Raw genomic sequence first — 25,544 nt, 5'->3', positions numbered from 1 at the left:
GTTTTAGTTTATGGCCACTGTGCTTGTTCTGTCTCTGGGCCTCACTGAACACAGTGTGGGACCATCCCCGCGGGAACTGCCTTGGATCTCTTTACATGCATTAAAGGAATCCCTCTCAGCCTTGTCTTCTCCAGACCTGTATTTACCACATCCCTAAAGCCTGTCGTTAATTCCAGCATATCCCTGACAACGGCATGCATCTGCTGCCTGTGCCACTGATGAGCACGAACTGACCAGACCTCACCAGGCCTAAAGCACAGCGAGCCCTCAGCCCACGCAGCACCCTGCCCAAGGCAACCCAGCCGCGTAGGACTCATATAATGCCGATTACACCCGCTTTTCTCCCTCAGAGCCACTCCACGGGCAAACAGCCGGGAAGGAGGAGCCGCGGCCCCGCAGCTTCCCCGCCCCGGACGGACGCGCTCTCCCGCCCCGCCGCCGCTCCGCCCTTCCGCCGGGACATGGCGCAGGAGCCGCGGGACATGGACGGCGACGTGGAGGACGGCGAGCTCTCCGGCTCCGACTCGGACATGCCCGGCGCCGGCTCCCCCGGGCAGGTGAGGCGGGCAGCGGCCGGAGCGCTGCCGGAGCGCCGGCCGGGGGAATGGGGGACGCGGCGGCCGCGCCGGAGGGGCTTTTCCCGGCGGGGAGCGCTCCTTCCCGGGCCGGGGGCTTCTCCCGGGGCAGGTGGCTTTTCCCTCGGCTTGCGGCTTCTCCCGGTGCCGCCGGGGCCGAGCCGCTCCGCTCCGCTCCGCGCCGGGCGCGTGGCGCGCGGGAACAATGGGGACAGCGGCGACAATGGGGACACGGTGGGGACAGCGGGGCGAGCCGCTGCGACCACGCGAGAGAGCGCCGAGCGCGGCCAGCCCTGCAGCCCCGCGTGTCTCCGTGCCTGGACAGAGATGCCAGCGCTGTCTGCCGGGCTGTCCCCGTTGTGTCCCCCCGCCACCTGCGGAGCTGCCTTCAGCCCGCCGTTCGCAGCGCAGGAAGGAGCTGGAGAATGTCCGGGGGAGACTTCGGGATGAGCAGAGGGATGGAGCAGCTCTGCTGGGAGAGCTGGGGTTGTTCAGCCTGCAGAGGAGAAAATTTGGGGTGATCTCAGTGTGCCTGAAGGAGCTGCAGGAAAGATGGAGAGAGATAATTGATAAGGGATGGAGGGACAGGGAATGGTTTAAAACTGACAGAGGGCAGGGTTAAATCAGGTATTAGGAAGAAATTGATCCCTGGCACAGGGTGACAGAGAAGCTGTGGCTGCCCCTGGATCCCTGGAAATATCCAAGGCCAGGTTGGACATGGTTTGGAGCAGCCTGGGACAGTGGAAGGTGTCCCTGCCAGGGCAGGGGTGGCACTGGATGGGCTTTAAAGTCACTCCCAACCCAAACCAGTCAGTGATTCTCAAAGGATACAAGAAATTTGTTCTATAAGAAATTTATACTGAGGGTATGAGGTGTTCATGGTGGCATACAGACAGGAAAATATTTCACTGATGCTGTGAAATGTTACACTGTATGTCTAAGGAATTTTACTTTCTCCAGTTGTTTTGATCTTTGCAATATAGTTCTGAGGAATGAAGCATAAAGTAAGTTTTTTACAGAAGTGTTTGGTGTTCTTTTATTTATGCTGGTTTGGGGATTTTTGCACTGCACTTAATAGTTTGTATTTCATAACATGGTAAGTTGAATACTTCTCTTTTCTGTTCACTATTTGGAGAAAGAAGAAACAGCACCCATGTTGACGAAAGCAGTAAGGCTAAAGAAAGAATTTTCATTTCACATAGAAGTGAAAGAAGAGATCTTATTTTAAAGATCATGGCACAGTGTATAATTTTATGATAAGAAGCCAGGGAATAACTGGAATTATGAGTAAAAGCATTTCCTGAGTATTTGTATATCAGTGGGATGAATTTTTGGGGAAGGTGTTTAATTGATAAGCCATAGTTAATCCGTGGTGTCTGGTTGGTTTAAGAAAGGAAAACCAGATGTTTCTGTAAGATCCTGCTGTCTCCAGCTGGTTATGTACACTGAGCCAGGATCACAGAACACTCTCTGTCTGAGCAACATCCCAGTTTTGTGGGTTTGGTTTGAGGGTTTATTTTTGGTCATTTGGTCTTCTCATTGAGACTCCAGAGAGATTATTAACTCTGCTGGTAAACAAACCTGGTAGGCTGCTGGGCTGTTTTGGTATTTCACTTTTCTTAGAGCTGCTATGCATCTTGTGTCTGTATCCAATTTGGGAATATTCACCACCTTTCCAGTCTTGTAATAATTTTCACTCAGCAAAGTTTGTCTTGAGTAGAAAAGCAACTCCTGACATGTTTCTGTGTCAGCCATGCTATCCTTCATGTTTATGCACTCAAAATGCAGGAGTTTGAGAGAAAGCTCCTGTCAGCCATGGCCCAAGAGATGCTCATGGAGGACTGCTTAGCCACATGGGTCAGAATTACATATTTTAGCTAATCAATGCCTTGGTAACTCTTCTAATTTTCATGATTAAGTTAACAGGCTTCAATTTGCTCTTTAATCCCAGAAGCTGCACGCTGGCAGTGATTCATGCAGGCCCTTCCAGAGCAGCATCTCCTCCTCTGCTCCCAGTGTTCCCTACAGGACCACCAAGAGCGTGGATTCCAGCGAGGAGAGCGGCTCCGACTCCGACGACGACAGCTGCCTGTGGAAGCGAAAGAGGCAGAAGTGCTTCAACTCCTCCCCTGCCAAACCTGAGCCCTTCCAGTTCAACCAGAGCCTCCAAAAACAGACTGCCCTGTGTGGCAAGAAGGTCAACAACATCTGGGGCGCGGTGCTCCAGGAGCAGAACCAGGATGCAGTGGCCACTGAGCTTGGCATTCTGGGCATGGATGGTTCTATTGACAGGAGCAGGCAGTCCGAGACTTACAACTACCTGCTGGCTAAAAAGCTGATGAAGGAAGCCCAGCAGAAGGAGGCAGAGGCTTTAGACAAAGAGCTGGATGAGTACATGCAAGATGACAAGAAGACGTTGCCAGCAGAGGAGGAAAACGGGCAGGGCTTCCTCAAGCGGAAGCGGCCTGTGAGAGATAGACTGGGTGAAAGGCAGGAGATGAAATATAAGGGAAGGTATGAGATAACAGAGGAAGATTCAGAGGAAAAGGTGGCAGATGAAATTGCTTATCGGTGAGTTTAATGATGGTGCATCTTCACTTCACAAAGTATTGGTGGGTGATGGAAAGGAGAGGGGAGGAAAAGCTTCCCTGCTGCTAAATTTGTAAGATGTCACACCAGATCTCAGAAATTATCAGTGCCTCGTGTGTTCCCAAAATCCTGGGACAGAAATGCATCACTGTGGCTGGTGATCTTGTAGAAACATCCAGTTAATATGGTTTGTTTCTTTTAATTTTATATATTTATTTAAAGATCCATAGGAATGGTTTGTTATTTGAGAGCAGTGGCAAGGAAAAATACTGTTTCTCATTATAGAGATTTAGCAGTGGCTTTTTCTCTTTCAGGGACAAAAAAAATCCCATGCTTGTTTGGAGTGGGACACAAATGCACACATACTGTGGTCACCATGAAGATCTAAGTTCTAAGCCTTTGAAACTGTAGATAACAGTAGAAAGTGCAGTGGTTTGGATTGAGTCAAACTGCCACACTTCTTTTCCAGTTGCAGGGGAGGAAAATTATGTTAAATAGGGAATAAGACTTAGAAGAATTACTAGCAGTTAGCTTGACGTTTAAATAAAACCTCGATTTATTGTTCATAGTTGTTTTTTTACATGTGGTATTGCTTCAGAATCCAGCAGTACTGCAGCAGTTAAGCACTTAGTAATGCTGTTAAGAGTTCTGGCTAATTTCTCATTTATTAGTTTGGAAACTTTGAGCATATCTCTTGAAATAAATTCCTTTTTGTTGTATACAGCTTTGTTGAAATAGGGCAGAAGGCTCTTTTTTCTAATTGTTTGTAGTAGTGGTGGCACTGAGCTGTGTCAGCAGGGTTCTAGTTATAGTGTATTATTTTTTCATGTTTGCTTTTTACAGATTATCATAGATCAATCAGCAAACTGATTTCTTCTTTGTTATGTAGGTTTCTCTGTATGGTACATCATACAGGTGAACTTCAACAGTTTTAGTTTTTTCCAGTTCCTGATTTAAATGTAAAATGTTAATTTTAACTGTTAAATGCACAAGAAGCTTTTATAATTTTGATTTCAGAGGTTTATGCAGTTTCATATTTGGTTTGATATTTCACACATTAATAGAAGAAAATAAGCACTCAAGGCATTTTCATTGAAACAAGGTTTAAAAATGCAGACTTTAGGGGAAAAAAATACCCCTCAGAAGCTCAGTGTTTTGAAGTGTGATTCAGTAAACTGTTTAAACACATTTGAATGCAGAGACTCTTCAGCACAGAATGAATTATTCATTGTGGAAGTTCCACAGTCAGTTATACTCAAAGAATCATCCTGACAATAAATGCCTTTTTTTTTCCCCCTCCATCCAGACTATGTGAGCCAAAGAAAGACTTAATTGCTCGAGTAGTGAAAATAATTGGGAAGAGAAAAGCCATCGAGCTGCTCATGGAAACAGCTGAAGTAGAACAGAATGGTGGACTGTTCATCGTGGTAAGGAAAATGTCATCCTGTGTGTTTGCCAGGAACAGGGAGGGAAACACAACTTTTTACTTGTAGAATGTTTACACAGTGCTGTTGCAAGTCCCTCGTGCTGGATGTGTTCTCCTGGAGTTTTACAGCCTTCCCTTGCCACAAAACTCCCTTAATAAACACTCATGTAACGTTCCAGCAGGACTTGAGCAAACAATAAGGTGGGAATGAACCTGGAAATCACCCAGGTTCTTGTGCTGAGATTGGAGTCTGATTTGCAGGGATAACATTGTGCCTGTTACTGTGGCTTCCCTTGGGATCTTTCCCTCCCATACTTGAGACTGAAGGATTTTCAAGCTTGAATAAAAACCAGCATTTCCAATATCCCATTTGTAGAGTAACTCCCAAAAGGAAAACTGCTGGCTTTGTTAGGGAACTATTGGCTTGTGTATCAGCAGAGCAAAATTGGGTAATGATTTCTGTTACAAATCGTGGTAAAAAACTCCTATACTTGGTAGTTAGGTTATCCATTTCTTGGTGTGTTTTTGTTCTTGTTAAATAATGAGCCTCAGTGCAAAAACACAGTGGGTGAGAACCAGGAAATACTTTCATTTGATTACAATTTACTTCTTGTAAGTTCCATCATTTGGAAGTAGATGGGAGGAGAAAAACAAGTAAGGGGACATAGTCTAAAAAAATCAATCAGAATAAATTAAAAAAATAAACACCACCACCTTCTTCCCTCAAAAAAGAAAAGACAATAAATTCCAGCTAGCTAGTTGTGTTTGAAGCATTCTGTTGTCTTGAAAGATAAGTTAATAAGTGTTTTACAGAGGAAAGGACGCAGTTCTGGTGGCACAGGTTGCTTTGGATGCAGATCAGGCACTTTGACCATGAAGCAGCAGACGATAAAAAGATGTTCACATGTGAACATCTTCCATTTCAATAACCTACTTAAAACCTGACCTTCTCTGTTCTTGAAATTTTTAGATTGTATAGGACATTATTTGGCAGGAAAGCATCACATTTTGTACAGTGTCATCCAGTTTTTACTGGAGTAAAATGTTTTATACAACAAATTGTAATTGGATTATAGTATGATAATTAGCACTTAAAATTTACAGAGGTTTCAAAGCTGAGCCCATTCCATGTTTAGCAATGCACTACTGCTGCTGCAGTATTGAAATACTGAAAACTGCTGGATCTAGTATGTGGTGAGGAGAAATTTTAAAGTACAGGCTGTGTTTCATATGCCTTCAGGAGATTTGCAAAATCCTGTAGGTGACAGAGACAAGTTGTAGTATTTCTGAGCACAATTTGAAAAAAAACCTGAGATCAACATTATTTTATTAAATTCATATTTAGACATTTTGTTGGGCTTATGTGTTAGGAATGCTCTAAATTTTTAACCTAGTGCATGACTTGTTGCAGATAGCTGTGAGAGTAGTTCTTCACTACCAAAATCAGATTTAGCATGTAGTTCAATAATTATATTCTAAAGGAATTTTTCTTCTAAATTCATAATTTTTATGCCCAAAGTTACCAGGCTGGTTGTGGATCTTCTTATGACTAATTCAGTTACAAATAAGACATAGCCAGGATTATTTTCATGCGATACTTGACACAGCAGAACTTAAATTGGTTTTATTCTGTCTCAACAGTGAGTGTTGCCTTGGAAGCTGTTTTTTTATCAACACTTAGCATTAAGCTTGTTATTCCTAATTTCCTCTCTCCCTATTAAGAATGGCACCAGGAGAAGAACACCTGGGGGAGTTTATTTAAACCTGCTGAAGAACACACCAAGTGTCAAAGAAGAGCAAATCAAGGTAAAAATGCCAAGAGTCCAGATGTACATTTTGTTGTTTGTTTTTTTTATTTTCATACTAGAAATATCATGATTGAAGCTCTCTAACTTCTAGCAAATTTAACTCTGTATTCCATTGAAACCAGGCTTTCACATTCAACATATAGGCAAAAAATAAAAGACCCACCCGAAAACTGTTAATTTGGCAACTGTTAATTTGGAAAAACTGTTAATTTGGAAAATTGTTAAAATGGCAACCCGAATTGCCATTAACTCTAAGCAGAGAGAACTCACTTTAATGTGTTGCCAGTTGCAAAATCTTGTTGAGGAAGACAAGACTGTAGAGTCTGACAGAGGTAAATGTTAGATTTTCCTTAATTTGTATATTTGTATTCCTCACAGCAGAGTTATCCATGTTGTGTCTCTGCCTTTGGAGCTCTTTGTCATTGTGCATGGATTGAATGCAGTTCTCTTAATAGAATATTTCTCTTCTGTATAGCTCCAGCTGTGGCACCAGGCAAAATTTCTCATTAAATCAGGTGATGGAATGAGCCTAATCTGAATTGTTCACTGGCCTCTTCTGTGGTGCTATCTAATTCAGTTTTGTAAGCTTGTAAACATTATTTCTCTGAAATGTTTTACTAAGTGAAGAAAACAACAACTTTTTTCTTTTTGTGGGATTTGCTACTTCAATAGAGTTTTTGTTTAAAAAAAAGTCTTTTATTTTGCTGGTAGGTGGCTACAAGTCACTGTAAACCCTTCTAGTGTCTGGTACTGGGAATTAAGAAAGAAATCAACATACATTCTGATCGTTTATGTTGGAGAAAAAGAAAAGAAACAAGAAAATAAAACCGCAACATCCTTTCATAACTTACAGTGCTCACAAAAAATCAAAAAGGTTGCAAGATCACTTTACACTATTACAAAATAAATTTTCTGTTGTACCCCTCTTCCTTAAGTGCAGTCTTTTTTCATGCTTCTGCTGTCAATAACAAGCAGCTAACTTAAATGTTGACCAGTATTTGTAACAATTTTTTTTTTTAAATTCACATTTTCTGTAGGAAATACCAGTAAAATGAACATGCAATTTTTTTTTTTTTTTGCTCTCTTGTTTTCTTCCAAGGAAATATTCTATCTGGAAAACCAAAAGGAGTATGAAAACAAAAAAGCTGCCAAGAAGAGGAGGATACAAGTTCTGGGGAAGAAGATGAAAAAGGCCATCAAGGGGCTTAACCTGCAGGAATATGATGATGCATCTCGTGAGACTTTTGCCAGTGACACAAATGAGGCTCTGGCTTCCCTGGATGACCTGCAGGAGGGGCACCACGAGGCAAAGATGGAACCTGAAGATACTATTGAAATTGATAATGCCCATGATTTGGAAATCTTTTAGTTACTAATATTCTTGATACCAGAGTCTCTATAAAACACGTTAAATGAGCCTTTCTTGTAATCCCATGGCTTCTTGTTTTTGAAACATGGGAAATACTTGATGGTGAAAAACAGGATGTAATTCTTAGCTAAATTTAATAGCATGAAAGACTTTTAATTGTCCTGTTACTTGTTTGCTGAGTCCTCAGAAACTGTTCAGATATTTCTAGGTAGCAGCCCTTCATCACCATGTTCATTCCTTAGGAAGCATTTCTAGTAACATGTGAGGTTTAGGAATTAAGGCTATGTTTTAACCAAATATTTATTTAATTTGCTGAAGCTCATGAAGTCATCAAGTGAGCAATGCTCTTTACTACAGATGAACAGAAAAAAACAGTATGAATTTAGTCTTGATATAAAAGATCATATATTCTTAACATGGCAGTATATTGACAAAAACAGCAGTATTTATGGGATTAAGACCTGTAAAAGCAGATTGGTTTGCAAAATAAACTTAATTTTAGTGGTCAGTGACCTTTCAACAACAACCTTGTAAATAAGCAGTATTGAGCAATGTATATGGTAGATTTCTGCAGCAGTTCTATCTGTTGTATTTCTGTGGTGACTTGAGCTTCCTACCTGTTCTGTCTAAACGTTTTCCATGGTAAGACACACACCTCAGTTCCATGGATCTTTTGGTTTGAAGACAAACATAACTGAAAGCTTTCAGAGCTGTGAGATTTTACTGAGCTGTGTTCCCTTCAAGGGTTTGTAGACTTTACATGCAGATATAAACCCTTAACCTTGCAGTTATTGTTTCTGTCCTCCTTGTGTGTGCAGTGAGATAACGTGCAGCTTGCAGAAGATCTGGAGTTTTTCTGTGCTGACTCTCGCTGGGGATATTTTTTTTTACTTGATGCAGAAGACTCTTGCGTAATTTGTTAGTTCAGTTGAAAACAATTTTTGTGTTGAATGTTGTTTTTGATAGCTGAAGAACATGTGCAACACTGATACAATGATATCTGAAATTATATTTGTCACTAGTAAGTTGTGGCTTTTTGTGACTAGACCAACTACTCAACCCAGCTTTTGCACATAAATTTTGTTCACCTTTGAGTTTCAGAAGTGTATCACTAAAGCACATAATCAGTGTGTAAGATTGAGCAATTCAGTACTGTCAAGAGCTGGCATGTAAAGGACTGCAGCATTTGAAGAAACACTTCTTACACATGCAGCACATTCCATTACCTGCCTTACTAAATTTGAGGTTTGACTTTTCTGCTTTTTTTCTGTTCATGTCAGAGCTCCTCGTTGTTAAAAAGTTACTTATCAGATGTGCAGCATGACTTTGCTGGTAATAGTTGCTCTGCTGAAATAATGAAATTTCTCACTTTTTCATTAGTTTTCCTAACCAGTGATGTTCACAGTAAACCGGTAACTTCTGTCAGTGAAACAGAATTTTGTGCTGTTTAATTGCTTTGCGATTGTACCATTTGATCCTGGTTTTGGAAACTGCTTGGGGATATGTCTTAACCATTTTCTGGATAGAATCAGCAAATTGTAATGTTGGTTTAAGCAATCTCTTTATCGTTATGTAATTTGCACTGTGTATTTTTTTAATGTTAATATTTCCAACCTTAGTTTCCCAGGCAAGGGATACTGAAACAATGTGTAAAATGTTGTCTTTAACAAAAGGGGGATACAGACATTAAGCTACTGGAGAGGGCAATGAGGATGGGGAGGGATCTGGAGAGTGAGCCTGGGGTCTGAGTGCTCAATCTGTTCAGCTGGGGAAGAGGAGACTGTGGGGAGACCTCATTGGGGTCTTCAGCATCCTCACAAGGGGAAGAGGAGGGGCAGATCTCCTGACCAGGTTTTCAGGAAAAGGTTCTTCCCCCAGAGGGTGGTGGGGCTCTGGGATGCTCTCGCCAGGGAAGTGGTAACAGCAAACCTGACAGAGTTCATGGGGTGTTTGGACAATGCTCTCAGGGATGCACAGGGTGGGATTGTTGGGATGTGTCTGCAGGGCTGTGAGTTGGACTGGATGGTTCCTTCCAACTCAGCAGATTCCATGGTTCAGTTTCCTCCCAGTGTCTGAATTAGTGCGCTTTGCTTACCTTGTGGTTTTTATTTTCCGTGGCTTTCAACTGAGTCCTCCCAAAAGCAAGCCAGTTCAGATGAGTAGCAAAGTCTTCACTCTTGTTCTACCAGTGATTCACTTCAGTATCAAACAGGTTGCATTAAGCAGCACCAGTTTTTGTGTAGTGCTGCAGTTGAGACTGAGATTTTCCCTCAGCTCCCACTTAATTCCTCTCTTTCCTGGGCTGATCCTTGCAGAGAGAGGAGTCCTGTGGTCCACTGTGAGCTGTGTTTTGTCTGGGAGCAGATCTGTCTAGATTTTGGTAGCTGATGTCCTGCAGACAAAAATGCAAGAACAAGGGTTGGGGTTTGTGCTCTTGGGTTTCTGTGGTGAGCAGATGTGGTTGATTTGCCGCAAATAAAGATTCTGTACTGCTGGTACAAACATCACCCTCTGTCCCATGAACTGTAGAGGCATTAATGAGCCACTTCTGTTATGCTTGAAGCAGATGGTAAAAAAATGAGGGAAATGTGCTTTGGTCTGAAAGCATAAAGTTAATTTATAACCAAAGACCTTTTGCTACCATACATCCAAAGTTCAAATTAGAAAATAGTGATTCTCGGTACCACTGGAAAAATAATTTATTAATGATTCAGTTTTACAGTGGATCTTGAAAGCATCATTTGAGTATAATTGCAATTTTACAGACTTTCCTTCCTCTTCCAAGAAGATGATCTCATTAAGATGTTCTTACGCCCTCTGGGCTCATTAACTGCTGTTTGCCAAAATTCCCAAGCAAGCGTGGAAGGATGCAGTTCAAGATGTAGAGGTGATGGGAAAAGGAGACGATTGTGTTATTGTGTTAATGATGACATTTCCTGTTATTTAGAAGATGAATTCCTTGTATTTTTTCAAAGTAAAGGTGAAGGTGTAGTCTGAGTAATAAACACAGTTCTTGAGTTTTTTTTTAATTCTGGGGTTGTAGCAGTCACAAAACTTCAGTATGACAACCCTCATTATTTATCGCCTTAACTTAGACCATCCAATGACTCAGAGGAGAATGTCAGAGGTTATATTTTTTAAAAATACATGTTTATTTCAATGTACCGAGGAGAATTCATGGCTCCAGTGAATACAGGCTTACTTGATGCCCCACTCCTGTTCCTAATTCTTACTGGTCAGCAGCACCTCAGAGATCAAAGCCTTTTTCTGAACCACTGCAGCACTTCTGTGGGTCTGGGAATATCCAGTCTTAGAGTTTGGCATCTTAGTTTGCTTAAGGGATTTGGGAATGTGGCAGAGACAATGACTGCAATTTCCTGGGACCAGCTCTGGGATTCAGCAGGCAGCAGGAAAACATGTGGCCACCTTTGCAGCAGCTGTGGCCTCTTGGTGATTTTGGATCTAATGCATCCCATCTTATTTGTGACCTGCCAGACCTAGGAAGTTCTTGCAGAACAAAGCTTTATTTACCAATAGCATATTTGAAGGTTTCTCATCCCTCCATCTGCAATGCTGATAGATGCTTCTTTTTCCGAGCTGTGGGAGGAACACTCAGCTGTGATACATTTAATATTGTCCAGACAAATACATTTCTAGAATCATGAACATTTAGGCCTAAATACTGGCAAAAACCATGAATGTGTATCTGAAGTTACCACATGAGACTCCACACACAAGTTAGCTATTCTAAATACCTTTTGGGTTGTTGGAGTTCTTGTTTCTTTTTTTGCTTGAGCAGAGATTTTTTTTTTTTTGTTATTCAAAGAAACAGAGCAAAGCAACAATTTTTTATCATTTAATATATACAGAAAAAATGCTTATTATCTTGAAAATTTCCCCAGAAAGAATGTTTTATTAATTGAAAACTTACTCTTGACTCAGAATATCAGCATTCTGGTTTACAACATAATCCCTTTGAAAAGCATTCTCATTTTTCTGCAGAAGTTGCACTTTAGTTTGCTACCTGAATTTTTTGTTTGTCCTGTCACGTGATTATTGGTGTTCACTTTCCATTTTTTCCCCAGTTTATAGTATAGATATTTGCAGTAATTATACTACATTTGATGTTTAGTTACCACTGATGAGTTTTGTACAGACACCCTTTCAGCCACTGGAATGTCCTTATTCAGCATGCAGAACTGGCTGAAATAGATCCTGGAAGACTATTCTGTCTTGGAGCACCAGGACAGAGCTTGCCATGGAGCTGAAAGAAAAATATAAATGCCGTGGGAAATTTTAGTGGCTGATATCCTCACACATTCCCCTATTTCCAGATGCTGGGCAGCTGTGATTGCTTTTCCATGTGGAAAACTCATGAGCTGCTTTTTCCTCTTAAAAAACGAACTGGAACAGAATAGTATGTAATGTTTAAATGGAATACAAAATTGCACGCTGTTGTGTGGACCATTTTCTTTATAAGGAAAAATAATTTAAAAGACAACAATAAGTTGTCGTAATGTTGACATGTTCTCCTTAGTAAAGAATATCACAGCCTCAAATATTTAGGACTGAAGGTTTTGGTGGAAAATCAGAATGTCTGTGTAGATACACAGGAGCTATGTAGCAGCCCAATCTTCTTGTGTTTCCCTAATTACTCTCAAATCTAAAAAAAAAAAAAAAACCCAAACAAAAACCAAAAAACATTTCTATTTACTTTGGAAAATATATAAAATATATCTTGCACCTTGTTGTTGCTCCCTGAAGAATTTCTGTCAGGGTGCATGAAGATCTATGGTTGATACAACCTTCTTTTCTACAGAAGATGCTACTAGTACTGATACAACATTTCCATGCTTTGAGAAAATGTAACACCTTTTCCTGTCAGCTTTTATTTGGTTTTTACTTTAACATTCTTCCTCTGAGCTGTTTCCTGCAAACTGGTTAATTTCTTACCTTACACAGATGTTCCCCCGCAAAAGGCATTCAAGATGAGTTTCTGCGCCAGAACATCCTCAGGACCTCTCAAAAAACCGGAGGCTTTTGCAGGCTTGAATGCCCCAGTTTAGCTGTAAGAGTGCAGAGCAGATGAACACCTGAGCACCACAGCTGTAAAGTGCAATAACCTGTAGTTTTAAGAATGAAAAGATCAGGATGCCAAGCAAGCGGCGAAAGAAGGGGTTTTCAGGATTCCCTAAACTGAAGATATATTTTCCTGAGTTCTTCCTGCCCTGACTGCCTGCCTTGGCTCTCAGGACACTCTGCTCAGCAGCCAGCTCTGCCAGTGAACCCCTCCAGGAGTTTCCTGTAGATAGGTCCAAAAGCATTTATGGGATAAGCTGTTTGCCAAAGGCCCTGGTCCCTCAGGACATCCCTTCCTTTCCTCTCTCCCTTCCTTCCTCTCTGCCACAATTTTGTTTACTCTCTTCACAAATGAAAAGAGGGAGGGAGATGTAGACCTGCTGCAATTTTCTCTGAACAGCAATCCTGTAGAGAATGGAGTGTGTGCACGTGAGCACAAGCCATAAAGTAATGCTGAGTTATCTCAGCAGTTACATGAGTTAAACAGATGAGATTAAGGCAGGCATGAAAGAGGTTGTTAATGGAATTAATATATCACTGTGATGATATCTAAGAAACCATAGTCCTTGCCCAAGAAATAGCTAAGAATGAAATCAATAGGTTCTCCCAACAAGCTCTTTAAAAAGTGGGGAATTTGACTAGACTAGACAAAACTAGACTAGACTGGAGTAGTTCCTGTTGGCAGAGACCCACGAAAACCACCTAGGTCAACTGTCTGACCCCTCCAGAGCTGACCAAAACTTAAAACCTTTTACCAAGGTCATTGTCCAAATAATTCCTTTGAAGGCACAGTCAGCCGTGGGTATCCATCACCTCTCTGGCAATCCTGTTCCTGAACCTATTCTGAAGCAGCTTTGAACCACTCCTACCCACCCTGCTGCTGGATCCCAGGGAGATCAGTAGCTCCCTCTCCACATCCCTCTCTCAGGAAGCTGTAGAGAACCACGAGGTTGTCCCTCCAAACTGGACAAACCCAAAGTCCTCAGCTGCTCCTTGCAGGACATTCCTGCCATCCCTTTCACCAGCTTTGCTGCCCATCTCTGGATGCATTCAAGCACCTTAATATGCTACTTAAACTGCACCCAGCGCTGCACACAGAAAACCCCACAATGCTTCTGTGGCCTCTCTGGAGCTTTTAGAAGCAGCCAGTTTTATGCAGAGAAACTTAAGCCTTCCAGCAGCAAACAGGAACTGATAATGATGCTAAACTGCCTCTGTGAAATTACTTTATATGAGTAATAAAGTAATAAAGTAATTAAGATTATTTTATTTCTACGAGGAAATGAGTTTAAGTGGGAAAAGCAGAATTTTTCTCTGAAGACGTAATTACAGGCAATTTTTAAACCAGCACACTTTCAGTGTGGTTCAGAAATTCCTAAAAATGACTGCAAGTAGATACAAGAGCCTTGATATTTCAAGTTGAAGTAGGTAGATGTTAACAGCTCAACACATAAAACTTTTAGTTTTTAAATTAAGACCACCACACAGTAGGATTTAAGGAGCCTCTTTCAAAAGCCTAAAAATTATCTATTTACTGCAGGCCAGAGCTGGTTGTACTTCAGGAAACAAGGCTGTGAGACAAGTTTCCTTTACTTAAAAGTCTTTGATTTGCACTGGGCAGAAACCAGAGAAAATATAGTGAAATATTTCACCACTGCTCAGGGGAGGGGAAGAGGCCTTTAAGAGCAACTGTGAAAAAATGTCACCTGTAGATTACTTACTAGTTGCATGGCTATTTCTGCACGCCCACAACTCCTTCCAAAATATTGCTATTTAGCACTGTGATTGTACAAATGGGGGCACCCACCTGTACCCTTGCCTCACCATGGACAGAAAAATTGTACATAAATTATATATATTTATTTATAGTTATATCCAAAACTAATTTTATAAAATGCTGACAAAGTGTGTCATCTCTGCCCTCCTCTGAGTGTTGCCCCTGCCCCAAGCATTTCCTGGAGAAGGAGAGTCATGAAAATTGCTTTTTCTCAAAAGGAGCTCGCTGTGGGGTTGTTTGTGCAGCATGAATGTGCTTATCAGAGACCAGCAATATTTACTTTTAAGAATAATGACAATAAAAAAGATAACATGCTAGCATTGCTTTGTGGCTTTGAGCCACTTCTTTGAAGGCAGTTTTATGATGTTTGTCTGTAGAGCTATAATTTTCACCTTTAAAGCTCAGTCAGGTAATTATGCAAAATCTACCAGGGAAGGAGGAAGGAATAATGACTTTTCTGTCCTATAGAATGCAAATGCTGCTTTCAAGTTCAAAGATTTATCATAAATAGGTCAATTGATCAATAAAGGTAACAATTATATTATTCAGGTATTTGTGAGTAGGGTAGTCCTTTTCTACTTGGACTTGGCAGTTGATTGAAAGTAAAGCATGAATTTTTATCAAGCAGGGTGAATAAAAAATAAAATACTTCCTTATTCTTTCTTAGTTGTTCATACATCATATTTCTCCCGCACAATATTCTTCCGTATTGGTACACACAAGAGGAAGTGGTATTTTGCCAGGGCATTTTTAGGGGAAATCTCAAGCAAGAAAAATTAGATACATCCTGAAAGGAAAGGTAGGGAAGAAAGAAACAGATTTTGTTGCTTTAGGTCTGTAGCCCAGAGCTCTGGAGAGGATATCTTGCAGGCCCACTATCGCCTATCTGCACACATATTTTCAGAATTAAGTAATCTCTGCAAGATGTCCAAGCAACTTCTGGCACAAGGCCTGAAATAGTTATTCAGATGTCTCTAAGCTTTTGGAACCAGCAAACTACTATGTGAGCCTTCAAGAAGTTTGGAAGATGATGAGCAAATTCTTAGAGTGCTGGAAAGCATAGGAGTTTTCTTTTGTAGCCAGTACATCAATATCTCAGCTATTACCTTATTTGCATTACACTATTTTCTTTATAAGAATATATAGGAAGTGCTTTATCCTGTAAAAAGCTTTGTTATCCAAAGCTGCTTTCCCCACTCACAGGCTACTACAAGACAGAGCACCTTTCATTCATGAGATAAGACTTCTGTCTGCTAATTCCAAAATGGCTTTTTATCAGTAAGAATATTAGCTCAAGTTGTTTTTCAGTACCCTTAGCAGCATTTAACATTGTTTGCCATTTCAATAATGCCCAAGAGATGCATAAGGTACTCACTTTTGCAAAAGGGTACAGAATCAAATAGGAGCCTTCTGTGAAATTCTGTCCTCAGCAGAGCAGAGCAGATCACATTAAAGTTGGCATGGATGAGCAGTCATTTATCCCTGGATGGAATTTGGCCCTTTGTGAGATGCCATTTGGGATTAATACCTAAATCTCTTAAACCACGAGGAACTAAGCTTTAGGATTCCAAAAATTCTTCATGTGCAAGGCAACCAATGATCAGTGTAAAATAATTTTGTGTATTATTATAAAATAGTTTTACAATGATGCAAGTAAAAATATGGCCCTGTAGAAAATTAGCTGGAGACCTGAAATTTATGAAGGTGTGACTTAACAACCCTAATTCTCTCCTTGTCCTGCTTAGAGAAATTTCTAAAGGTAATGTGATTTTAAATGTAGTTTCTAGTAGTTTAAATGTGATATCTTGTAGTGACCAAGAAGCACATGTGCACTCAGTGTACTCAGTACAAAAATGAGGCTGATTTGGGGAAATTAGTGGAAACCGTGTCACTTTGGTGAAAGTTAAGGTCCAAATTCTCCACGAGACACTCACAGACTGTGAAACTCTTACTTTTGGAGCCTTATCTGACAGAAAAAGAAAATGAAATAAAATACAGGACCATGAATCTACAAGTACACATACAGGGCTCATTGAAAACAGTTGCAGATTAAAACAAAAACCAAACCAAATTAAAAAAAAAATCCTTGTTTCAGAACAAAAAACAAATAGCCCTATCTTTAGTCACTGCTTTGTTAATTTAGCAGCTGAGGGGACTGGTAAAGTTCTTCCCTCCCATCCCCACCACAGGAATTGTGATCCATGAGGTGAAAGTTCAGATTTTGTATTGCTGGACCTTGGTTTATCTCACCTGAATTCCTTAATTCATGCTGGGGCAGTGAGCTGATTTTCCAGAGAACTTGCTTGCTGGATACTAGACACAAACACAAAACATTACTTTAATCACTGAAGCCAAATGGGAATAAGCAACTTTTATTTTCTGTAGTTAACTTTAGGGCACTCTTGCACCGTTTATAATGGATGTAGGGAAACTTCAAGAAGAATTATTCTATGACCAAAATTGTTCTGTGAAAGGCAGTTATTAATGAAAATCATAGGGTGAGCTCAGTCTTTCTGGAATACTCAGGATCTGTGCAATAAAGCTCTGCACCCCAGTATAGATCCTTCTTTCTGAATACATTGTCCTGCACATTATCTGTGCACTCAAAAATGTTTATAATGATGTTACTGGTAATTTAAAAGGTAAGAACCTGCCAGTAATGTGCATTTTCCTCAAGAAATAAGAAGCAGCATTCCAAAATTAAATACAGCCACCATTAAAAATAGCTTAAAAATTTAAAAAGTTAAAATCATTAAATCTCTTAAACTTGCAGAACTGAAATTCTCCTATACTAGTGGTTACAAGTATGTATTCATGATGCCCAGATCTAAAAACCTATAACCAAATACATATTGAAACTTCCTTCTCAAGTTTTGGAGAATCCTTGTATTTGTTCTCAAATATTTTTCTTCTAAAATTGCTACTTGAGTGCTTGTCTTGTTCTCTGGGGATCCATAATCCCTTCTGATTTAGGGCCACAAATAGCTGGGCTGTGAAAAGACACTGCTACAAGTTTTTAAATTCCAATTTTTTTTCTCTGCCAAGCAAGACTGGGGACAGTTTGACAGATACAGCTAAAGCAGCATTTAAAAATGGAAGAGGTTTCAACTACCAACTTGAGGAGTCTGAGCAAGTCTCCCTTATTCTGAATCTACAGAAAACTCATAAAAAGCACATACTGAATTTCCACTAGAGGGATACTGTAATATAGTATTACACAGCTGAGAAATTAAGTTTACTTCTGTGCTTGGGAGGAAGACTAGCCTTAATTGCATTGAAATTTTTTTGTGGCTTTCAATATTTTCCTTATGTCAGTGCTCTATATCAGAAATCATGTTGGGGCAATCACAGTTCCTAACTCAAACAGTACAATTTGCACAAGGCTTCCTCATGAATGTGACTTTTAAAAAATAACTCTACAACCAAGATGCCAAACTTTAAAATCATAATTAGTACCTCGCTGATTCATTTAACAAAACTGTAATGCCTTTATACGCCTGTGTGTCCTCAAAGCATGAAAACTGGTGTTTCCAATGCCTGCAACACCCTTAGAACAAACTCCAGCACTCCTTATCTTTCCAGCCACATAAAAGAGGCTGTTGGTATAAAACTAAATACAAGGGCAGGTCTGCGCCTGAAATCTGCTGGGTGTTTATTATATTTGCACCGTCACCCACAGCAACTCCTACAGGAGCAGACAGACTGTTCATACACTTAAGATTTTGGTGTTTTCACTGAAGGTCTCAAAAATCACCCTTAGCTCATTGCAGTAGCTCCAATTTTGCAGTATTGCAGTAGCTGCAATACTGTGCATTGCAGTAGCTCCTGTGCTGCCCAGGGCTGGGGCAACTCTCAGGTGAGGTCTCACCTGAGTGGGGCAGAGAGGCAGAATCCCCCCTGCCCTGCTGCCCACACTGGGGCATCATCAAAGGACACATTTGGCTTTTTGGGCTGCAAAACAAATAATTTGGTTTATTTCTACAAATAGAGTTGGTTTTCCAGCCTTAATCCCTTGAGGCTCAATGACACCTGTGTGATCCTTTAGACATAAACTGCTGACTAACCCTGGTGCTGGGTTTGGATCTCCTCTCTGAGAAAGACTTCAGAAAGCCTGGGCGTCCTTTCTGCAGCTCCTGACACAGCAGGAGGGTCTCCTGGTGCTGATAATGCCAAGGTTGTGGCTTCAATCCCTGTATGGGCCATTCCCTTAAAAGCTGGACTCTGACGATCCTTCCAGGTCCCTTCCAACTCAGAACATTCTGTGGTTCTGTGAAACCTTGTCTGAAGCTCCCACCCTGCCTGCCGCAGTGACGCCTTAATAATTTCTTTTTTTTTACTCTTCATGTATCTGTAACTTGGTGTACTTCTGTGCTTCTTACAGAGTGCTAAAAGCCTCTGTTCCCAGCACCTTTAGACAAAACAAAGCTCTCTGGATAGGCATTCAAGGCTATATTTATTACCCTAGGGGCCAAAAATATGTAGAAAATGTTGGAAGCGGGGGAGCAGACCTGGGGTGGTCAGTATCATTGCCTGAGGGTGTGATGGGAGAATTAGGGGCCAACATGATAATAGGACAGAACTTATAAAAGGTGAAGGGCTTGTAACCCAGTGTCCATTTTGGGTGTAGTCCCTTTGAGGAGGACTTTGCTTGCCTCAGTGTACCTTGAATGCCTCTAATAAATTTGTCCGCTTTTTACACTCCTGATTTGTCTTAGCCTCTGTTTGAGGTAGTCTGTTTTAGGTACCAGCAGGAAGTAGAAAAGGAGAACTTTGGAAATAGTGGTTCCCTCAGAGGGGTGTGATGGTGACTGTGATGAGGGGCGATGCTCTGGGGTCAGACCCCACAAGAAGCAGCGCAAGGCCTGGAATCCATCCTGGGAGAGCACAGGGAAGCAGGGCCAGCTCTGAATGCTGCTCACAGGGCTGAAGGGCAGCTGATATTGCCTGGTGCTCCTCTGTGGGGCTCCCATGTCAGCATTCCTTCCCCTGTCCAAGTGGGGATGGAGTTTCTGCACCAGCTGCACAGCAGTGGCGCTGGTCTCTGTCTCCTGCAGGGCCTCCTTCCCCAGAGACGTGCAGTGATTGCACAGGGGCTCTGCCATGTCTGGAGTGAGGATCTGCATCTTTCTTGCCCTTACAAAAGACAGAGTTTCCATTTTGTGAGCACATCCAAGACAGCAGAGCTCTGCAGAGGCCCAAGGACCCATATCTTTCCTGCCTGTGTGAAAGGCTTCCAGCCTGATCACAGCTTCCATTTTGTGATCAGGCCCAAGCCAGCAGAGCTTTGCAGAGGCAGGAGGACCCACATCTTTCTTGCTTGTACAAAAGACAGAACTTCCATTTCGTGAGCAGGCCCAAGTAGCCAGCAGAGCTCTGCAGAGAGGGTGTTTGGAGCAGTCGGTCAGGCAGGCGAGCAAGGCGATGAGGCAGACGTCCTCCTCCTTGGTGTGTAAGAGCCCTCTGTGCCCGAGCTGGATGTGCAGCTCCTTCAGAAGCTTCTCCAGAGTCTGGGGTGTGGAGAACATCTGCTCCCACAGCCTGAGGGTGTCCCTGCCGAGGGGATGTCCTGCAGCATTCCTGGGGTCTGGCAACCACAGAGTCCCTCTGCCCTCAGGGAACAAGGGAACTCTTATGTGGTGCCACAAAGGTCAGCATGCTGTGGGCCACTTTCCCAGGAGATTCCTGAGCCAGCATGACAGGCAGGGCAACCAGGCTTTCCACAGCTGACACTGCACTGGTGTGCTCCAGGTTTCCTTGGCTGCAGCTCACGATTTATGGGACCTGCAGGGCCGCAGGTGAGGGAGGTGCTGACACTGGAGTGCAGCCCTGTCCTCAGCTGCCCTTCCCATCCCTCTGCTGCCTTCAGGTGGCTTCAGGTTCACCTGGGCTTGGGAGGGAAGCAGGCTGGGCTTGTGGGCACAGAACACCAGCCCTACAGAGACCCAGGCTTGCTGGTGGGCAGGACTGGAGCTGTGCTGGGACACCAGAGTGTCCCCTGCCTGGGGACAGCAGGAACCCTCCCTCCAAGGACAGCCCTGCCCCTTTTGCATTGTGGTGCGTGGAATTCCCTCCATGGGGGTGACAGAGGTGACACCACAGCAGAGGAAGGAGAGGGCCAGCCCCATGTCCAGCAGTACCATGTGTGTAAAATTTGGGGTTTCCTCAAACCCTCTGGGCCCACCCCATGGCCATCTCCCCTCCAAGACCTACTGGAGAAGGTAGCTTTCCCCCCCAGCTGCTATTTTTTGGGGTACAAATACAATACCAATAGTTGTGCTGAATAATTATTTCACAGTAGATAATGACAATCTTTCAGATGTGGGTGAGTGGAAGTGAGACACCTTCACCCCAGAAAAAGCACTGAATTATTTTCTAGAGGAGCAGCTGTGGAAGTTAAAACCCTTCAAAGCCCCAGACTCTCCAGATCTCTATAAAAACAGAAGAGAGGATCTCTGACTGGCAAGAGACCAGCGTATGCAAGAACCAAACAGGTTGTTAAAATCTGGTTTTCTGAAATTCTGTGCTGTGCTTGAGATCTGGAACACATCAGCTACACAAACACCTTAACTCAGAGAATCTGCGAAACTCGCTGTGCCTGCTGTTACCTGTCATATGCCAGATTAGATTTAGGGGAAGTGTTTTATTTTTTTAAGATGTTTAATTTTGCACTGACTCACACAACAGGTTTGCTTTTTTACCCTGCCTCTAAGGGGACAAGGATCTGTTAACTAAGACTTTGAGTTGTGATTAATCTGACAAATTCATATAAATAGCCTTTGAAAACAAAGCTGACAGTTTCATACAACTAATTACAAAGTCTCAGAGGTTGGCAATAATTGATGTATTCTCTAAGCATGCAACTACAAAGGGATTCAAAGTTGTCCTATCACCAGCTAGAACAAAGCACTCTCATGTACTACTACTGTTAGTACCTCTATAACTTCATGGCAAAAACTTTTTTACCAAAAATTAGTACTTCTGTACAAGCATAAGCCATCTATGCTAACAACTGGGTCCTTTAGCAAGGAGAGCCTTTATTTATAGTTTGTTTTGTAGCCAGTTCTGCAGAAATGCAACTTTTCCAGTTTTGCACGGTCTTTTTCAAAGTGAGCTTAATCAGACCTTCATGTGGAACTGTGTAATTATGAGTTCCTGCTTCTCCTTTACGTTCCACAGCTTCTCTCTCTCTCTCTTCTGGGGTTTTGCAATCACTGTGGGGAGTGATTTCAACCACAGTCAACAGCCATATCAGTGCATCTCCCCTGTGGGAAGCTCAGTAGTGCGGGCAGACAATTCCCTGGGCGGTTCTCAGCCAAAACCCAACGCCCACGCTGTGTGTGAATTCCTTCAAACACACATCCCTGCATGGCTCAGGGTCTGCCTCAGCAAGGCAAGCTGAGCAGTGGTGGTTTAGATGATGAACACCAGTGCAGTGCAGCTCTTGTGATGGTTCTCTTTGCTTCTGTTCTTCCTGCTGTGCTTCCCCTGCCCCTGCACACCTCGATCTTGCAGCCTCTCACAGGCAAATGCTCTGTGTCCACATCCCAAATGTGCTTATTTATCCTATTTTAGCTTCTCCTGAAGAAAGAGGTCCCTCATGAAAGAGGTCCCTCAGAACACTAAGCATAGTTTTCAAAGAAAGTTTCCACTATGAAGGATTCAGCAGAAATTAAAAATAGAGTTTCAATTTTGTCTCAAACAAAAGAATTGTGGATTTTAATTTTTTGTATTTCATTTCTTCATTTTCATTTCATATATTCATTTATCCCAAACAATATTGATAGCTGTTTGAATGCTGATAAGACATAGTGCTAAATTAATATTTTAGAAGTATTTCTTTAGGAAAGGCTTCAAGTTCTGCATGAGGGAACCTCCAAAGTGCAGTGTAGTCATCCTTAAGTTCTTGCTACACAGATCAGCAGTCAGGAGCACATGGGCCATGCAGCACGCACAGCTATGATTTTCACATTATTGAAGCCAAAAACCAGGGAGGAGTATTACTATTACTCCATCTGCTCCTGTGAGGAGTCTCCAGATTTTGCTCTTTCTAAACAGCTGCACACACCCCCATGTTCTCTCCTCCTGCTACGGCTGTCGCAGAAAAACACTTCTATTCATTTTTCATTTATTAAAAGCACAGACTGAAGCACACACTCTTTTGACTCTTCTTCAGCAAACATTCCCCAGAGGTGGAAACAGACAATATTTTCTCCTAAGTACTCAGGTCAAGTAATATAAAGTTAAATATTTGCCTGTTTCTTCTTTGGGAGAAGAATATTTGAATCACTGAGGTAACCATCAGAGTATGGACACATATGCAGAATGTATTCATTGCAATTCTCTTCCACTTTAAAAGTAAATATGGTATACATACAAATGACTACATGTATATAAAAAATCTATTTTGGCAATACAGATTTGGCAACAGCAAAAATGGCTCACTTACTAAGAATTACAGGATCTATGCAAATTTGCCACAGACCTTTCCAGATTCTAGATTTTTCCTTAAATCAGACAACAAAGGAAAGTTTTGGTATTAAGTGGTGCATATTGGGAGGTTTTCATTCAAAAATGTCTCAGTCAATGAAATACTTTCCACATTTAGCAGAGGTGAGTCCAGAAGGTGTAGTCTGCTGGGTCTGCAAGCTGTGTACATGTCCCATATATACAATTTATGCTGACTGCAAAGTTAGTAAATTAAAATTAAAATAAATAAATTGTAGCCGCAGTGGCATTTTGAAGCCCTGGGGAAAGGACTTGCGATGCATTTCAGAGGCGTGTCAGGGCTGAATCACACAGGTAAAAATCACATTCTCTTTATATTGGTTTGGGTTTCAGAGGGAGAGAAAACACTCCTGGTTCTCAGTCTTTGTGACTCTCTGAGGCAAGGACCTCTGGTGCATTTAGCCCTGGATCTCCCAGGCTCTTCTAGACACAGGAGGTTTATCCCATACATGCCCTGCCTCAAGCCAGAGCTGCCCCCAGTAAAGAGGAACAATGTTGATATTCAGTTTCACAAGGTCTGACATCAGCCCAGGTGCAGTTTGAAGACCCATGCTTTACTCACTTCCTTTTTCAGCCCAATCCAGCAGGAAGAATTCAAGCACACGAGCAGCAGAAAGAAATCTCAGATGCAAGCAAATGGCAAGGGAAATCTGGCAGCAGCAATGGTTAGTGGAGATTAACTTGCTTCTTTATGGAAGCTAGTCTTGCTCTTGAAACCAAAAAAAGTTCTTATTTTTTTAACAATGAGATATTAATAGATTCAGCTATTATAATTTTTATGTGTATAGGAAATGTTACATCTCTTTTTTTTTTTTGTAATTAGGTGGAAGCAGCAACCTGAAAACGCAGACTGGCGAAAAAAAAGCATGGAACTGGAAAAATTACAATAGCCAGACTCTGTGATATAAAACCAGGCGTTGAGCTAAATTCTGGAAGCAGACAGAATCAAAGCCAGCACTAACCACATGCAGAGGGCTTAGTTTGTCCAACAATAAAACCTCCCAAACTTTGTGTCTTGTACAGCCTGTGAACACAGATCCTTTCACACTAGTGCCAGCTGCAGTGTAAAACTACCCTGGGTTATAATCCTACTGTGCTGACAATTTTATGTTCCAGCAGGTGCTGTAGAACTCTCTCCCAGCTGCTATCACTCTTGTTACCCAGCTTTTCTATTTTTCCAAAGGGGCTGGAAAGGAGAAAATTCTAATAACTGGCAGGGAAGGGAAAACCAGAAACAGATAATGATTTCTGTCAACAAAGGCATCATGTGGGAAAAGCAGGAGTTCCCCACTCCTGTAATGACTAAATTACTTTAATTATATACTGTGATTGGAATATATTTTTCCCCCTTTGAGGGGCTGTCACCTAACAATGGGAATTTACAAAAGAATTCCTGCTTTTCCTGAAGAATTAATGTTCAACCTGAAAGTGAGTGCCTCTCACTGGCAGCAAACCTTCAGGAGCCAGACTGACATCAGACAAAGAATATGAAAATGCAAACTCCAAAGCTGGGCTGACTCAGGTTGAGGAATTGCACTCTGAGTACTGAAATGAGTGAACTCAGAGAATCATGGAATCACTTTGGCTGGAAATGAGCTCTGAGGTCATCAAGTCCAACTTAAGACTGAACACCACCTTGTCACCCATACCATGGCACTGACTGCCACTTCCACTCTCTCCTGAAACACCTCCAGGGACAGTGACTCCACCACCTTCCTGGACAGCCCTTTCCCATATCTGGTCATCCTTGCAGTAAAGAAGTTTCTCCTAATGCCCGACCTGAATCTCCCCAGGACGAGCTTAAGGCTGTCCTCCCATCATGTCGCTGGTCACCTGGCAGATCCCTGTATATCAAACACCTTCAAAGCAGCCCTGCACGAGGTGCCCAGGCAAGACCAGGAGTCAATTTTATTTTTAAACCACAGCAAGCAGCCTGCAAGTGAGGGAGGAGTAAATTCGGGATAGGAAACATCTGGCACAGCAAAATCCCTTATTTATGAGGGATTTGTAGCTGCAGCTGAACATGCATGGCTGGACATGAGCCCAGAGGTGCCCAGGTGGCCAAGAAAGCCAATGACCCCTGGGCTGTGCCAGCCATGGTGTGGCAGCAGGAGCAGGGCAGTGACCATCCTGTGCTGGGCACTGCTGAGGCCACACCTCGAGTGCTGTGTCCAGTTCTGGGCCTCTCCCGACAAGAGCCTGAGGGGCTGCAGAGTGTCCAGGGAAGGGAATGGAGCTGGGAAAGGTCTGGAGCACCTGGAATGGCTGAGGGAGCTGGGAAAGGAGCTCAGCCTGGAGAAAAGGAGGCTCAGGGGGACCCTGTGGCTCTGCACAGCTGCTGACAGGAGGGGACAGACAGGGTGGGTCAGGCTGTGCTCCCAGGGAACAAGGGCAGGAGAATATGGCCTGAAGCTGG

General features: G+C 42.3%; 1 protein-coding gene across 1 annotated transcript; it reads left to right on the top strand.

Annotated features, from left to right (window-relative positions):
* Window positions 1–410: 410 nt before the first annotated feature.
* Window positions 411–9,338, top strand: PHAX (phosphorylated adaptor for RNA export). Its single transcript, XM_085042043.1, has 5 exons — window positions 411–557; window positions 2,527–3,146; window positions 4,471–4,591; window positions 6,313–6,396; window positions 7,498–9,338. The coding sequence occupies exons 1-5, from the start codon at window positions 462–464 to the stop codon at window positions 7,765–7,767; spliced, it is 1,191 nt and encodes a 396-aa protein (XP_084898169.1). The 5' UTR covers window positions 411–461; the 3' UTR covers window positions 7,768–9,338.
* The last annotated feature ends 16,206 nt before the right edge of the window (window positions 9,339–25,544 follow it).

This window comes from Lichenostomus cassidix, chromosome Z (assembly GCF_008360975.1).
Source record: "Lichenostomus cassidix isolate B80296 chromosome Z, HeHo_3.0, whole genome shotgun sequence".
NCBI classification, from domain to species: Eukaryota; Metazoa; Chordata; class Aves; order Passeriformes; family Meliphagidae; genus Lichenostomus; species Lichenostomus cassidix.
Note: the sequence above shows the minus strand (reverse complement) of the source record. Positions and strands in the feature narration are given on the sequence as shown.

Excerpts from the sequence above, each read along its gene's own strand:
- PHAX (XM_085042043.1), top strand. The coding sequence starts at position 462 with ATGGCGCAGGAGCCGCGGGACATGGACGGCGACGTGGAGGACGGCGAG. Across the intron at positions 558-2,526 it reads GCGCCGGCTCCCCCGGGCAG|AAGCTGCACGCTGGCAGTGA; the intron begins GTGAGGCGGGCA and ends CTTTAATCCCAG. Across the intron at positions 4,592-6,312 it reads ATGGTGGACTGTTCATCGTG|AATGGCACCAGGAGAAGAAC; the intron begins GTAAGGAAAATG and ends CTCCCTATTAAG.